The sequence below is a fragment of the Epinephelus lanceolatus genome, chromosome 18 (assembly GCF_041903045.1).
Source record: "Epinephelus lanceolatus isolate andai-2023 chromosome 18, ASM4190304v1, whole genome shotgun sequence".
NCBI classification, from domain to species: Eukaryota; Metazoa; Chordata; class Actinopteri; order Perciformes; family Serranidae; genus Epinephelus; species Epinephelus lanceolatus.
In genome coordinates, this window is record NC_135751.1 from 33,207,561 (window position 1) to 33,224,970 (window position 17,410).

Here is a 17,410-nt window from a genome sequence, read left to right on the forward strand (position 1 = left end):
CAGCTTGCTATCTAAAATCACACACTGAGGAAACATTAAGCTAGTATTGTTTGGCTCAGTGTGAAAAAGCAAAGCCAGCGTAATGGCGGGTCTTCTTTACAGCAGTATTGCAGAATCTCTGTGTAAAAGGGAATACCGTGTAGACATCCATCCATCCATCCATTTTCATCCACTTATCTGGGGCTGGGTCGCAGGGGCAACAGGTCAAGCAAAGCAGATACAGTAAGATAAGGAAGAACTGTGAGAACTGTGGGAAGAAATGCAGACAAACAAGATCATTTTTACAGAGCGTGAGTCATACAGTGTATGAGTAGACAAATCCTCATTTTGCCAGTGTGAACCTACTCTGATGTACTACGTGGCGTCTCTCTCTTGTTTCAGTTGTTTTATTAACCAGATTTCCTTTTTTTGTGTGTATCTGCTGTGCAAGGACAAGGGGAAACCTTATTATTTTTGGCCAAACTTTTATTATTATTATAACACTTTGACTTCTGTACATAATTTTTTCAAAAAAACATACACACGTGTAAAAAAAGAGAAAAAAAAGAGATGGACTGAGAAGGAAAGATGTGCTTGACATGAAAATTGCTTAAAAAAAACAACAACAAGATCTTTGGTATACTATGGTATTTACAAAGTCACAGTTTATGTTTTATGCTTTCTTAAGATCTTTTCAGATCCTGTAATGACTGTGTGTTGTTTGGAATCTTTAGACCCTTATGTTATAAACTGTATTTTATTCAGTCTTATCACTGACAATGGTAATACAGTATGTACTGCATGTAGCCAGAAGGCAGTATAGCTCTTTTCAGTTGTACATAGGACATCTTCACAAACATTTTTGGTTATTTTAGTTTTAGGAGGTGAATTGACCCGTTGGAAAAACTGAAACCAGGATGGAGCGGTTCACTGAAAGTTGTGTGGACAGTGTACAAGTGGGTCAGTGCATCAGGAAAGACCTCAAAAAAGGACAAAATACCCGCTGGCCAGTCCAGATACACTCCTATGGTACTTTGGTATGTTCTGCGGTCCAGGAAGTTCCGATGGGAATAGTTGTGATAAAAGCAGCCGTCATAACACCAGCACCAAGACTTTTCATTTCGTCCCAAAGAAAATTCACTTGAACAGTCTCCTGCCCTGTCTATACTTTTGTACGCCACTCCAACATCGGCTGAATCACAATCAACCTCCCAGTAATGTCGACCAGTCAGACCCTCTTCACACAGTACTTGACAGCTGTCAAATCTGTCTGGATGATCAGAATATGGCTGTTTCTCATGAACATATGTTGCCTTTTTGTTCTCCTCTGTCAAAATTGCATTCACGCCTGCTGTGTTAGGGTCCAGTGTCAGATCACAGGCATCTGCAATCAAAACAGACGAAATAATTCATTAGTGCAGTGCAATTGCTCCATAAGTGTGGGTCTTGATCTCTGATTGTTTGAGTACCATCAAATTAGAAATGTGCTACATCATGATCAAACCCCACAACATAATATGAAAATGTTCCATCACCAAACTGGAAACAAGGTTGTGTTATATAGCATGTGATGATTTTTAGTCAATAGCCCTATTCGAACGGGATTAGTTTTACAGGTTTTTTAGGTACGTGGGGTAAAGTAATAATTACCAGAGATTTTAGTCCCATCCGAATGCCATGTCAGTAATCATTACCGCACGATGTCAGTAAAGATTACTGCGACTTTTACCTTCTGTAAAAGGGTCCTGGAAGATTACCTCAGGTAATACTAATCCCGTGCAAATAGACCAGCAGTAAATATGCGTGTGTAGATATTTCGTCATATCCTGTTTACAAGTGGTTTTTCGCAGATTTTCAAGCGCGGAGGCTCTTGAAGAAACACTCAGTTTTGCATGTACTTCACAGTCGGACAAGTCCGTGTGAAACCTCAGGTACTGTGGGCCTATGACGAACACGATTCAACTGTGTTCGAGTGTGGTACGCACAGGAAGCAACGTCATACGCACATGACGACAGGAGGGGACGGCGGTACGTGAATGGATTTGCCCCTCCCACTTGTGGTAGTTTTACTGATATTTCTTATCCTGTGCGAATCGGCCATTAATATTACCGACGTCCTGTGGTAAAGTGACATTACCCCACGTGCCTATGTAAAACTAACCCTGTCCGAATAGTGCTAATGACTGCACTATTCATTTGGCATGCTGTTCAGATTGGTTAAGTATTTTTGCAGGTGTGATACATGTTTAAAGTGAAATGCTGTAACTGCAGTGGGGAAGGAAAGCAGACCAGACTGCACAGGATGCTAAGTACCTGATTATCTCCATCAGTCATTCATCACATTTTAAGTTGAGTAACGCAGAGTGGGAAGAACTGCACATCTCTTCTTAAGAAGAGCATATGCCATAGCCACAGAAAATACTCATTCCTGAGTGGCTGAGAAATGTCAGTGGGGACAAACCCAATGTCATTTTTTTCCTGTACATCCAAAGCTTCTATTTAGGTTTCTCCGAATGAAGCTTTGAAGGCTTAAGGCCTGGTTTTTGGACAGTCAGACGTGAACATTTCTAATCAACACAGTACTACCTACCTACCTACACTGCTCACCGAAACATTGTTGTTATTTCTGGCTAACTTGCCACTAACTTGCTTTACATCCTTTGCCTGTTAGCAGGCAGCCAACTCAGCATGAGTATGTATGCAATATCTATTTTAGGAACGACATGGCTAACTTTGTGTCACATGGCTTGTGTATTTGTGCACATGAACATATTCCCCCAATCCCAAATGGATCCCTTACAGACTCATTGACTTAAGCCCTAAGCCCTTACAGACCTAGGACCAATTCCATTTCTTCCCCTTAGCCCTTGTCTTGGCCCTCAGCTAGTCAACGAGTCTGTAAGTGATCCATTTGGGATTGGGGGATTGCTAACCTGTGACTGCATGTTTTGACATTTTATTAACACCTTCATAATGACTATTGTATTTTATCTATGTTTACTTTAGGCCCGTTTCCACTGCAGGAACTTCGGGGAAATTTTATGGGGCCGGGGCCGTTGGTGCGTGTCTCCACCGCAGGAACCACCGCCGAAGGACAGAGTTCCGGAACTTTTACAGGGGCTAAACAAGTCCCTGCCACGGAGTAGGTACTCGGAACGGCCCCGAGAAACTCCTGACTGGGGCTTGGGGATTACTTGGTGCTGATTGGATATACTCAAGGGGGGATGTGACGTTTTGTAATTAATAACATGGTTATCGTAGATTAGCTGGGCTAACCGTAAGCTGTTAGCGGTGTCTGTAATAACTCAATAAACGGTCTGTGAAGAAAATATTTTTTTCAGCGGATATCTTAGTTACAACATGATTGAGCTAGCAAAGCAGTTTTGTGTTGCTATGTGTGGTATTTATTCAGTTTTGGGAAATCACGATGTCTAGAAAGCATCAGCTGACAGGGACAGCTAACAGCAGCAGCAAAGCTAATATCAGGACGTCATCTATTAAAAGCCTCCCGTTGTCGGATACGACATGAAACTACTCCAGTTAGCTCAATCATGTTGTAACTAAGACACCCGCTGGAAAAAATATTTTTGTCACGGACCGTGACCGGAGTTATTACAGACACCGCTAACAGCTAACGGCGTTCCTACGCCCCTACGTCGCCCCGGTCAAAATGGTCGCACAACGATTACGTCACATACAGAGCCCAGTAACTTTACAGGAACCTTCCTCCTACTCCGCTCTTGTGGAGACACGGCGGTTGAGAGGGCCGAGCGAGAGGACGTTCCTGTAGTAGTTCCTGCCCCCCAAATAGTACCAGGAACTTCTTCAGTGGAAACGGGCCTTTTGTATTGCTGCTCCGCATGTCGAATGCATGTTGGCCTGGCTGCCTAGAGAAGACAGGCTGTGTTAGCGCTGTCCACAGAGACAGAGCAACATTTCTTGCTAAACTGTAGCACATCTGAAGACATGAGAACAAAGCTCTTTACAAAAATTAAATGTAAACTCCAAGACATTGATTCACTCTATGACCATACTAAAATGCAACATGGAAAAAACAGTGTCAGTGCCATACGTGCAGCAAGATATGACAGCGTTAAGAGACAACCAACACAACAACATATAGTCCATCTCATCACAGATCACACTCTGCCTTTTAATTTCTGGCTATAATTTTGTAATAATACATTGTTGTTCATTTCTTTAGTTATATTTATATTATATTTTAAGCCTTTAAAAAACTTGCAGACATTCTGCGACATACATGCATGTTACAACACCACAACGTTAGCATTCCATTAAAAATAATTATATGCTTACACTGTCTCAGTAGCTTCAGGTCAAACCAGCATTCTTCATTTTGGTCCACACTGATGGGAAATAGAGGGACAGCAGACAACAACATTGAAAATATTTTCACACACCAAATCAAACAAAGTGAATTTTGGAGATCTGACTTGGAATAATGGTAGAAATGAGTAGACTGCCTGTTTGAGCATACTTGAGTGTCTTTAGACTGTAGCGTGAATCCATCTGTATTTCAGTCAGGAGCTTGGCTCCTTGATCTGTCAGGTGATTAAAGCTCAGGTCCAGGTCCCTGAGGGTGCAGTGGTCAGACCTCAGAGCTGAGGCCAAGGCGGCACATCCATCTCCTGTCACTTTACAGAATGACAGCCTACAGAAACCAAACAACTGACATTTTAGGCGTGTGGTACATGCCCTTATCAGCAGCAATTTTCACTTGCTAACATGACACAAACCCTATTTGATTAGTCATTTATCAGGCTCTCCCTTTGGACTTGCTGACATGTAGCACCAGGAATCACACTAGTTGACATTTTCAGAGCAGGGGGCAGACCAAAAGACGGAGAGGCAAAGCACTTGTACCCATAACACAGTAAAATGATTTTTAGAGGTAAATTTGCATGTGACAGTCATCCTCCAATACACTGTATGTATTTACCTCATCCTTATTGATAAGTAAAAAGGGTGCATAAAATATCTGAAACACTGTTAAGGAGGATGCAATATGACTCCACAGCAGCCCAACCACCTATGCTGATTAAACACCTCTCTAAAACAGTTCCAGAAAGCTGAGCATGATAAAATCCATGACTGCTATAAAACACCATAATATTAAAAAAACAAAGCTGTATATTAAATTGGTAAAGTCAAAATCAATGAGCTATTTATTACGCTAACCTGAGTGTTTGCAAACAACAGTGTGGCTTTGTCAGTGCATCACAGAGTGCCATCACTCCTGAGTCCTGCAGGTCATTGTAGCTCAGGTCCAGCTTTGTAAGGCAGGAAGATTCAGAGCTGAGTGCTGAGGCCAATGTCTTACAGCCATTCTCAGTAAGGCTGTTATGACTGAGACTGAAAGACAAATGTAGAAATATCATTCAATTGCTTAACAGAATGTTTACAATACTTACTTTGTGTGGCATGTTGTACATATTAGAATTTATTATTTATATATCCTAAACGTTCCCATTCACTTTGACGTTATTAAAATTAACCTTGTCAGACATTTTTAGCGTACTTACAACATGTTCTTATAAATATAAATAATGATATTTTTCCTGTATTGGATAGGAAAAGCATTAGCGTGTAAGAGGGAGGGAAAGAGGGGATGACATGCGGCAAAGGGCTATGAGTTGGGACTGAACCCGCTGCTGCTGCACCAAGGACATAGCCTTTGTGCATGCTGCGCACACTGTACCAGGTGAGCTGGGGTTGCGCCACTTCTTTCTTCTATTTTGAATGATATTACAGTCTCTTACATACCTAAATACCTCAAGAGTGCAGTTTGCACTCATCAGCCAAGTAGACAGGATCTCCATTTCCGAATCTTTCAAACTGGTATCATTCAGCTCCAGCTCTCTCAGGTTGCTTGGGTTTGATGTGAGCACATTCACCAACACCTCACAGATTTTTGCAATCCTAGAATTTCTGTTCAGTCTTTTGATACAGAGATGACAAAACATGGGGTGTTTAGCAAACAATTTTACATTGCAAAATAATTAAATTTAGTGTTCATATGTTAAATATTGCTTACAGAGACAGAGCTTTAACAACAACGAAGGTATCAAGAAGTTTCAATAAAAGACAAAAGGACTGCAGCTATTCTGACGATGTCGATGATGCCTTTGTAGCCAAATACGTAATGTCTGCCATATTACACAGCCAAGAAGTTAGATGTAGAACCTTTTAGGGACGGGAGGATGAGAATAGAGGGAGAGAGGAATAGGAAAGAAAGAAGAATTTTGTGTTGTTGCTGTTTTTTTTTGTTTTTGTTTTTTTCTCCCTTTTTTTCTTGTTTTTTCTTTATACCATTTTTAGAGCATTTTGCTTGTTTTGTTTTATGTTGATTATGTAAAGATGTATCTAATTGAAAGCATCAATCAGAAAGAAAATGAATAAATAAAAAGTATTAAAAAAAAAAGATGTAGAACCTTTTATCCATACTACAGTTTTGGAGGGAGTGGTAAAATGTGAGCAGTAGTAAATTGAGACTGACCTGAGCTTCTCCAGTGTAGGGCTGCCCAGCACAACAGAAAGCACAGAGCACAATGAACCTCCCAGTACATCGGCACTCAGCTCCAGTTCCCTTAGATGTGAGATGAATGATTTGATAGCTGATGCCAACTTTTCACACTGTGATTGTGAGTGTCCCGTACCTGAAAGACTACACAAAAGCAGGCCAAAAATGTCACATGAGTGCAGGGTTAAATGTTTCGGTCTGGACAGAAGTGGTTAAAAGATCAACTGAAAGGTCGATGAGGATGAAGTGTTGAGTTAGTGTCCCTCTTTGTTAGGGCTCATATTGTGGGGCTAATCCTTGATTGGCTGGCACATTACGCAATTTTTAGTGTATTAATCCTCGAGGATGAGAGGCAAAGCCCACTTAAATATGGCAAAATTACCTAGCTTTTTATGTATTTCACTTCTTATACAAATGCATAACTAGAATGTGCTGAAAAAGAAGAAGAAAACAAATAGCAACACAATAAAATTAATGACAGTTTTACTCACCTCAAAGCTTCTAGTTTACACTGAGGGTTTAGCAGTCCCTCAAGGAAGCTCTCAAGAGTGTTCTCATAAAAGGTACTGTTTGTCAGGTGCAGTTCAGTTAGCACAGAGTTTGGCATTCGAAGACCTGAGGAGATTGTTTCACAAAGCCAAGATGTAAGATCCACCCCTGAGATTCTGCAGAAATTAAAAAAGACAATCATGCAAGCTAAAGAGTACCAACTTGTGTACATAAGTAATCCTACCTTTCTGCTCATATGGCACACAACATCATTTTATTATCTTTTTTTATGTAAAGTGAATGACAAATTGATCGCATGCAATCCAGATATACCACAGTTTAAGTAACCAACTCACCTTACTTTTCTGCTGTTCCTCACAGCTGGGACAAGCCTAAAAATACCCTTTACTGATGGTCTGTATTTCTTCAGGTTGAATTCATCTAGAGGCGTATTTGACATGAGAATTGAGTCGGCCAGGGCTGAGCACTGAACAGGGGAGAGCTGCGTTTCTGGAGCTTGATCTGGTTTCAGATACTTCTGTACAGTATCATGTAGAGAGCTATCTTTCAGCTCGATCAGGCAGTGAACAAGGTTCAGACATCTTTCAGGTGAGCAGTCACCCAAATCGATTTCTAAGAGACTTGTCCTAATTTCCTCAACAACTGTAGAGTGTTCCTCTTCCTGTTGAATCAGGCCTTGAAGCAGTTCTTGTGTTGATTGTAGCGACATGCCAATAAGGAACCTGAGGAACATGTCCAGTTCTCCTGTCTTTCTCAGAGTTGAATTAGCTACTGAAATTTCCATCAGCTCATCCAAAGGTAAATCAACTGGATCTGCATCCAGGATAGGCTTGAGTTCTTCGTCAGATCCTTTGAGCAGGAAATCCTTGAGGCTTAGAGAATCTATTTTCTTTCTTGCAAAACTGTGGTACACAAACAGAGCAGCAAAGTACTCCTGGACTGTCAGATGCACAAAGCAGTAGAGTTTCTTTGTGTTGAACACACTCTCTTCTTTGAATATCTCTGTGCACAACCCACAGTAAACTCCAGCTTTGTGTATGTCGATGTCATAGTTTTTCAGGTCATTGGCGGTAAATATAATTTTGCCTTCATTCAGATGTTCAAATGCCATCCTGCCTAACTGAAAAATGAATCCTTCGTTCGACTTAAAGATCGCCTCTGTATCTGATTCATTTTGTTTGTCGTACTTTTCAGTGGCTACCTGCATTTGAATGCAAAGGAAGTGCGTGTACATCTCAGTGAGAGTTGTGGGTATCTTTATGTCTTCATCTTGAGTTTTGTCCATTTTTAGCAGCAAGTGTGCAAGAACTTTTGCTGCAAGCCAACAGAAGATAGGTATGTGACACATGATGTATAAGCTCCGGGACTTCATAATGTTGTTGATAATTCTCTCAGCAACCGCCTTGTCCTCAACTCTCTTTCTGAAGTACTGTATTTTTTGTGGATCATTAAATCCTCTGACCTCAGTCCACTGGTATATATACTGGCGAGGGATGCGCTGAATGGCTCCTGGTCTTGAGGTTATCCAGACAAGAGCAGACGGAAGAAGATGCTCCCGGATGAGGTTGGTCACCAGAGTGTCCACTGATGATTCCTTTGTGACATCTACCAATCTTTTGGCTGTTTTGAAATTCAGTTGAAGCTGGCTTTCATCGAGACCATCAAAAATGAACAGAACGTTGTGATTAGTGAATATTCTTGCAACTGATATATTCTTAAGTTCTGGATGGAATTCTCTCACAAGTGTCTCAAGGCTAAACTGATCATCTATGACCAGATTTAGCTCTCTGAATGGTAGCACAAAGATGAAGTCCAGGTCCCGATTGGCGCTCCCATCTGCCCAGTCAAGGATGAACTTCTTCACTGAGACAGTTTTTCCAATGCCAGCAATTCCTTTGGTCATCACGGTCCTGATAGCTCTTACTCCTCCTCTGTCTTGCTCAGATGACACGCTATCTTCTAGTGTGCTTTTAAAGATGTCATTGCAGTTGATTTTAGTGCCCTCAGCTGTTTGACACCTTGCCTTATCTTCAATCTCCCAGATCTCATGTTCTACATTGACACGTTCACTCTCTCCCTGTATAATGTGAAGCTCTGTGTAAATTTTGTCCAGTGATTTTGCATCCATGGGATCTTTCTCAGTGCCTTCAAACTCATATCTGAACCTTTTCCTCAGATATGCTTTGTGCTTTTTGATGACTTCCTTGACAACTTCTTCAGCTGCAATGAAAGAGTGCAGTGATGTCAGAGCATAATCAAAGTAGTTTCTTGAGGACCACCGCAAAATTTTGAACAGTGTAGTAGTGATGGGTGAAAATGACCGAACAAATCTTTTTGAACAACTCTTTTTAATATCTTTTATGTACCATTCAGCCTGTCAAACATCTGAGTGCTCATGAATCTGTAATGTGTTGTAAGGTGGTGCAGCAAAGGCACTGAATGAACAAGTGAGGACTGATTAAATCAGATTTGAGTCGAGACCTCCGCCAGCCAAGGCCAATGACGCATTCAAATGCTCCTCAAATGATAATTATTCTGACTTCGGTGTGCTGATGAACTTTAAGTTGTACTGCTGAAGCAACATGGACACTACAAACAAGATGTGTTGGATTTTATTGCTCAGTGTTTAAACAACACGTTAATAACAAAGAGCAGAGGGAAACAGATCAGCTGAGCCATGAAATATGATCAGGAATTAATTTTGTCAGACTATTCCCAGAACACATCAATAGCATAAGGCTGCGGGGGTAACACAGACGTCTGCTTCTTAACCCTGAGAGAAAGGCAGATTGTGGGCTTACATGACCTACCTATATACAAGCCAGATTTGGAATCAATGCATTAAAATTAATGTTTTATCTCATTAATTTTTGTGGAGTGGGCGGCACTAGCTGTCAAACATGCATGGACTGTCACTGAGAAACTGACACCATATTTTGCAAAAAGTTTCAAAACTCAAAAGGTTCAAAGAGTTCGATACATTTACATGTATGAACTCAGGCTGTTCTCATGCACTGTTCGCACATTTTCCAATGAAAAGGAATGCACCAAATTTCCCACATATCTTACATAATGATGAGCCAGTATATTGTACATACCCTACGTATTTTGTAAGGCTGTAACCACGTGACCACTGCGCCAATGGGAATAGAGAAAATAGAGGGCATTTGTCTCGTAAGAGGGCAGTTTGGGGTAGCGGATGAGTCTTTGTGTCCACAGGAGACCAGTGTTCAGAACAGTGTGGAGTTGTTTGAACTTTGAGTCATTTTAAGGTACGTCGCCACCACGTTTCTTTTCCTAAATCTTACCACAGTATCTTTACTTGCTTAAACCTGAAGATGCCCACCATTTTCCTTTTCCCAAACCCAACTTTAGTAACTTTAAATGAAGTGTGTAACTTTACGATACCGTCATTTGTGGGGCACCAATTCGTAGGATATCATACAAACTATTATGTGAGCATTTTCGTAGGATATCATATGCAGCGTTGTATGAGGATACGTTAATCAACTTGAAGGAATCGATACAGTAAAAAGAACTGGTCCGCCCATCACTACTGTGTAGTACATTTGATCTACTAATAATGTTTTATCACCAAGCTATACCATAGCTGAATATGGTGTCCTCGGTTTCTTACCACACAAACCATTCTAACATTCTATTATTACCATGTTTTAGACAAAGATCTCAACAGAGGTCAACATATCAAAAAAACATCTCACGTACTTTCACATGTCTCTGGCTGAACCTCCCGAAGGATGTTATAGAAGGCAGATTTGGCTTTTACAGATGTGAGGGTCCTGTAGAGCAGCCTCATCTGCTCCTGGCTGGTCCGGGCAGCCTCGATGTTGTTGTACATCTCTTTCTGCATTATGTTCCTCTGGAGCATCTCATCCGCTATTTTTATCACTAAAGTGACGTTCTGAATCAGCTTGGCCCTGTTGTTGTCCACCCAGTTAGCCTCTTTAAAAATGATGACAAACACACAATGGCACATGTAATCATCTTTTCAAAGCAGAGTACCTGGGCTACAAGCATGCAGCAGAATGAGAGGCTTTTTTTGTGATGTGGCTTTTTATGATGACCAAATCAAGATTTGCGCCTCAAACTTAAACTCACCTTTCTCCTCCGTATTGGCTGAAGCAAGTTCATGGGTTTCAGAGAGGCAAGGACTGAAAAGTGGCAAAAACAACATAAAAGTCATCAATTAATACTGCTTAGAACTATTAGTATTTGTGGTAACTTTTATTTATGTACACATAATAGTGTTTTAGTGTCAATGCAAGTCTTACCTTTGGCTGTTAACTTCAACGACAGTGTATTCATGTGCCAGAGTGCTGCTCTTATTATTACAACTACATTTTTCAGAGGAAGTTTCCTCTTCTTGCCTCCTTAAAGTCCCCTCCTCTGTTGTCTCCTTTAAGGCTCCTCCCTCCTCCTGCTGAGACGACTTTCTCTGCAGGAGAGGAGACGCCTCTCTACTTTTCACTGTGGTGGAAACCTCATCTTTCTTTTGGTCACACTCATTTTCCTTTTTACAGAGTGCAGAGCACTGGCTCCCCATGATGTTGTGTCCTCGGTGTCAGCTCAGTAAATCTGTCATTTGGAAAGTATTTAAATGTCAACAAGTTCTTTTTGGACATGCTTCCCTACAAACATAGCTGTGCTCAGAACAGCCAAACTTGCTTTCATTGTTGTAGGGGGTTTACAACAAATCAAACTGCCCTTAAAAGTGAAAATAAAAACATTTTTGATCTGCATCCATTTTTTATTTATTAATTTGACACATATTAGCAGTGATGTAGTGGAGGGTATACGCAGGTATATGGACTATACCCACCTTTTTTTCTGACTGTTTACAGCATCTCTTCCTATCAACCAAGAATCCATTGGAATATATAGTAGAGCGGTGGTTCCCAACTGGTGGGTCACAGTCCAAAAGTGGTCACAGGTCCATTCTGAATGGACCACAAGTGACTCACAAACACACTTTCTTACTAAGTGAAGTGAATTTCTGGCACAGAGCTTTTACTTTGAAGGTGTTTTTTTTACAGGCAAATTCATGCATTAACAAACTGTTTAACTGTGTCTAAAGTAAAAGCAATGTCTGAGCTGTATTTTTCTTTATCAAGACTCTAAAAACAACTCTTGACGCTTTTGATTTTACCAAAACAATATGTAAGATATATGACTGGACTATTCATCTGCATTTTTTGGTATACATTTAAATATCTATTTCCACACAAACAGGCACAGACGCATTCCAATGTGTTGTTTTACCTTTGAGTCTGAGTCCCTGCGGTAAGCTGCAGCAGGAAATGTGAGCGTGTTGCATTTTCAACAGGGTGTATCAGCTTGTGAACGATACTAAGAAAGACAGCTTTTATCAGACACAGGAAGCCCAAAATTTGGTAGGCGGACCCAACTGAGTGTGAGTGAAGTTTGTGTGTGTGTGTGTGTGTGTGTGTGTGCGTGTGTGTGTGTGTGTGTGTGTGTGTGTGGCAGGAAGGGAGTGGGGCGGGACAAAGAGAAAGGAAAGGCTCTTGCTGCTCCACAGAAACTCCAAAACAGTTTAATACCTTTTCTTTTTTATTCTTTTAAGTGGCACAGCTCTCGCACATCAGACCACATCACCAATTTTAGTGCAAGATCCAACAGCCTCCAAGTCCATTCAGGCTGTTTCATGTGTCCATGTTTTTGAGTCCAGACTCACTGCAGGTTGACTGGTTGTCTAACTCAGATATCATACATTTAAGCCAGACAGTTGGCAGCTTTCCTTTGTTAATAATTAACCAGAGTTTCACTGTACTGGGCTACATTTTAGTCCAGGGATATTGTGGCTTGTTTAATCACAGTGTGGTGCATGGTCCAAGTTAGTACTGTATGTGGTAACTACAGTATGAATGTCCATCTAAACAGTCATCCGACATAAACAGAAATGACGGCACACAACTTGAATGGCACACGAGGCAGGTATCTTTGAGACAGGAAGTTAAATGACACAAGACTTGTGCAGCAACCCAAACCAGCACCCACTTCTTCAGAGGTTTCGGTGTACAGGAAAATGGGCTACAGTCAGTGAGTGCTGACAGTCAGTCACCAACCACAGGTCTCTGTATTACTGTTAGCTGTCCTTTTGGCTTCAGGTCGGGGATCTTGGCATTTGCTGTCCTGTATAGTTATCCGCTGTGACAACATCCTGATGGCTAGCGTTGTTTTCACCTCATGAGCGTGTGTATGTGTCATCATGGTAATATGTGGTCCTGGTGACACCAGTTGCTGTGGGGACTACCACAGAAGCCATTTTGAGGACTTTGCCGGGTGTTTTTGTGCCTGTATAATTGATCCTTCGCTAAGCACCGCCCCTTTGTGATGGTCAGACAAGCTGGCGAAGCAAGCATGGAGCCCACACTGTAACTAACTGCACTCCCTGAAGAAATAATATCATATTTTTAGAGAAATGAAAGAGTGATTCCAGAGAGAAGCAGACAGAGGGGTCTACAGTCTGTGTTTGAAGGATATATCCAGGATGTCAAACTGACTCAGCAGCAACAACAGGTTAAAAAGACAAAGATAGTTAGAAGCTAAAGCCCAACTATAGGCTACAGATCACAGTGTAAAAGTGAACCACCACATCACTGCTGATCGCCACACAAGACAATGAATATAAAGGGAAACTTTGCTGATATTGAACCAGCTGTGTGGCATCACAGTGTGTGCAGATGAACTGTGTTTGGCTTCACCCCTGTGCCGCTGCCAGCACCTGGACCTCCGCTGGCAGACGGGCAGGGATCTCCGTAGGAAGTCAAACAACGTTCATCTGCACACACTGTGATGCCACACAGCTGGTTCAATATCAACAAAGTTTCCCTGCTTCCCTTCACTGGTTCCTGTACAGCAGGGTCAGTCTTTGTTTCACTGTTATAATCATTAAAAAGCAAAAGCAGCATGTGTATACATTCAGTAGGCTATATCTTCAGTAGCTAGCTAGCTAACCCTACACTTTTCAGGGTTTGATTTTGGTTTTGGAACAGGGGAGAAACGTATATCTTTTTCCAACCTCTCCAGGTAACGAGTATCATTAATACACGACGTGCCCCAGACACAACATTTAGCTCCAAATCCACAAAACCAGCCTGAAAATGAAGGAAATCTGAAACGACTGCATTAGAGTCAATGGAGCACAGCTGTGTTGTTGTCGGACCCTGGTCTGAACCGGTCTGATGCTATGTTATGATTGGCCACTCTGCATCCGGGGTGGGACTTAGCAAAGGGGCGATTATTTTTGTCAGGGCAGGCCAGTTGGTGGGGACAGTTTTATCAAGGGAGTCAAATGATTGCATTGCTGTTGTGCTGTTGTCGGACCCTGGTCTGAGCCAGCCTGGTGCTACATTATAATTGGCCAGTCTGTGTCCCAGGTGGGACTTTGCCCCCCACTTTACACCCCTGGCTCACAAAACTTTAGAGTTGTGTAATGAAGATCTCGATGATGGCCAAGTTCAAAGATGGGTGTGACCCGAGTAAGGGCACCAGGAAATAGGGAAGGGGCCACTGGCCCCCCGACTTCACACCCTGGCCAACATTTGCTTTAAATCACATATTGCTATTTATGTGCGTTTAAAAACCATTAGGTCATCTTGTGTTTGTTCCGCTAAGCAGATTTTAAAGAAGGTAAGAGGAAAGATCATGCCATCTTATGATCACAGATTTACAAATGCTTATAAAATGTACCCCCCCCCCCCCCCCCACCCCCACCTTTAAGACTTTGTCATGCTTTATGATTTTACAACATTAAACTGCAGTAGACGTTCAAGATTATAATGTCACCCTTGTATTATATGATATAGCTACAGTCCAATAAATTATCAGTGGTGCAGCCAACGGCTAAAAGAAGTTTCAAAATGTTTACTGCAAATAGATTAATCATTTGTAGAGGTAAAGTGAAACTATTCAGCATAGACCAATGGCCATCTGTGTGTTTATCTTTGTTTATTTGTATATAGAGCCAGGGAGTAAGATCTGATCACAAATGGTCACTCAAGACGCACGTGGAGATGCAATTAATGCAGAACAGACAGACTTAGAGCTGTCCTCTTGTGATCCAGTCACCCAAGACACATGTTCATACCAAATGTAACCACGGCTTACTCCTTACAAGTTCCTCAGGCCCTAACTTTGGGGTTTGAGCTCCTGTCTGTCAGTCAACAAATGCTGCACCACTGTTTGTGAATCAAACCTTGAGCGGCTCTCTTTTGATCCTTTTAACCAATCTGAGAATTTAAACAATTATGTAACAGAAACTACATTCATTTTCATATAAAAAAGTAGAGTTTAAAGGTACAAACTTAAATGTAAATGCTCACAAAATTAAGATGACAACACATTTATGGAAGGGGTAATTCCATACGCATCATCCATTTTACAGGAGGCAAGGGACCGAGGAAGCAGGTCACCATTCTGCCAACACTTCACTTTAAAACTTTAAAGAACACATTTGCTCCCTAATCACTCTCTCTGCTCCACCTCTGCTTTTTCTACCCGGCTTCTCTGCACCATTCTTTTCCTCGCCCTCTTTTCATAAGCTCTCTCTCCTCTGCTGTCAGCTCTAATTAGGCCACTGTGTGCGCCCGTACGTGTGTGTCAGTGTGATTGTGGGTTTGTGTTTTTAAGTGGTCTTCCGAGGCCCATCACTCTGCTGTGCTTCCCCACTGGGACCTGCTGGTCCAGGGGAGACACACACATACACACAGACTATTGCTGATGCTGGGAGCAGGATTTCGCTGAGGGTCTAATGACTCCCTTTACAGTTGCACTCCCACTCCTTCATATACGGCATTATATCAGACTGTGGCAGACCAACAGCACAAACGCAAAGGCAGACCTTCTTTGAAACATATAAGCCTAAATGGTTCCACATTTAGCAGTCTGTACAGACTGTATACACACATTCTGGCCTGTGGGAGAGACAATAACTCTGCAGTCATATGTGCTGCGAAGGGTAATGCTGGTAAGACCAAAGTAACCCATTGCCAGGTAAGTGCATCTCATTCTATGTTGGGAGGAGCTAAGGGTTGAACGTAATGACCACAAATGCAACACAAGTTAAATCAGCGTACTGGAAATAAGTAATACTTTACTTAAAGGTATCTACATAAGGGGGACATGACACTGTCATGAACTTGTCATAAACGTTTATAACTGCTGTCATTAAGTGTCATTCGGTTTTTGTAATGACAAGTTGACATTGTTTGGGTTGTCTTGATTATGACAACTTGACATTAATTAAAGTGACATTACCAGAAGTTGTCTTTGACATGACAAGTTGACATTAAATTTGTTTGGGATGTTCTTATAATGACAACTTGACATTAGCCAGGACGACATTACCGGAAGATATCTTTGTCATAACAATAATAATCATTATGTCAACTTGTCATAAACACAAAAACAGGTGCATTTCTTGTTAATGTCAGCTCTTTCAGTAATGTCATCCTGGTTAATGTCAAGTTGTCATTATAAGAACATCCCAAACAAATTTAATGTCAACTTGTCATCACAAAGACAACTTCTGGTAATGTCACTTTAATTAATGCCAAGTTGTCATAATCAAGACAACCCAAACAATGTCAACTTGACATTACAAAAAACCGAATGACATTTAATGACAGCAGTCATAAACGTTTATGACATGTACATAATGTTTAAGTTCATGACAGTGTCATGTCATAGCTATGACAGTGTCATGTCACCCTTATGTAGATTCATTCAAGTAAAGAGTTACCCTATCTTTTTACTATACCTGCTTATCCTGTTCAGGGTTGCAGGCAAGTCTGGGGCCATTAAAGGTCGACTCGTGCCAGTATACAAGCACCTCAGTACATGGTCAGCCACAGACATTCAATGGGTGTGCTCCAAAATAATGAAAAACCAACCTGACTTTATAGAAAAATAAAGAAAAAATTATCAAATACATTGAGGAAAAAAAGAAAAAAAATTGCACAAAAAAAATTGAAAAAAAAAAATTCATGCACACAAAATGAGAAATAAATGTAAAATAATTGAATTTTACATTACTTATTTTATCTCCAAGTATCAGTTCAGAACATTTCATGTCCAGTGGGTAGGATTCCGTGGGATTTATTGGCAGAAACATAATATAGAAGCATAAAATTTTCTTTAGTGTATAATCACCTGAAAAAAAAAGTACTGTGGTGTTTTCTAGAATGAGCCATTTATATCTATATAGGAATAGGGTCCTTATCCACGAAGATCGCCATGTGGTACTGCCATGTTTCTAGCATAGCCAAACCAAACACTGGCTCTATAGGGCCATTCACGTTTTCGCATCAGCCACCGCCCCTCTGCAATGAGCAGCATCAT

The 17,410-nt window shown here is 41.2% G+C and overlaps 1 protein-coding gene across 4 annotated transcripts; it reads right to left on the reverse strand.

Annotated features, from left to right (window-relative positions):
* Positions 1 to 248: 248 nt before the first annotated feature.
* Positions 249 to 12,441, reverse strand: LOC117267806 (NACHT, LRR and PYD domains-containing protein 3-like). 4 transcript variants are annotated; one of them, XM_078161391.1, is made up of 13 exons: positions 12,311 to 12,441; positions 11,323 to 11,626; positions 11,150 to 11,202; positions 10,757 to 10,993; positions 7,366 to 9,250; positions 7,012 to 7,185; positions 6,497 to 6,664; positions 5,764 to 5,937; positions 5,179 to 5,352; positions 4,478 to 4,651; positions 4,297 to 4,346; positions 3,794 to 3,862; positions 249 to 1,363 (listed from the first exon to the last, which is right to left on the reverse strand). In XM_078161391.1, exons 2-13 carry the CDS (start codon positions 11,592 to 11,594, stop codon positions 846 to 848), a joined length of 3,948 nt encoding a protein of 1,315 aa, XP_078017517.1. In that variant the 5' UTR covers positions 11,595 to 11,626; positions 12,311 to 12,441; the 3' UTR covers positions 249 to 845. The 4 variants fall into 4 exon arrangements, with proteins under 4 accessions (XP_078017517.1, XP_078017518.1, XP_033499714.2 ...); XM_078161392.1 differs by lacking the exon at positions 12,311 to 12,441 and adding an exon at positions 11,871 to 12,236; XM_078161393.1 differs by having other exon boundaries at positions 1,227 to 1,363; positions 3,794 to 3,866.
* Between the last annotated feature and the right edge of the window lie 4,969 nt (positions 12,442 to 17,410).

Bases quoted from the DNA above. Each gene is read 5' to 3' on its own strand.
- LOC117267806 (XM_078161391.1), bottom strand. From the start codon at position 11,594: ATGGGGAGCCAGTGCTCTGCACTCTGTAAAAAGGAAAATGAGTGTGAC. The intron at 11,203-11,322 runs GTAAGACTTGCA...GCCACTTTTCAG, and splicing joins GTTGAAGTTAACAGCCAAAG to TCCTTGCCTCTCTGAAACCC. The intron at 5,938-6,496 runs GTCAGTCTCAAT...CTGTATCAAAAG, and splicing joins CCTACACTGGAGAAGCTCAG to ACTGAACAGAAATTCTAGGA.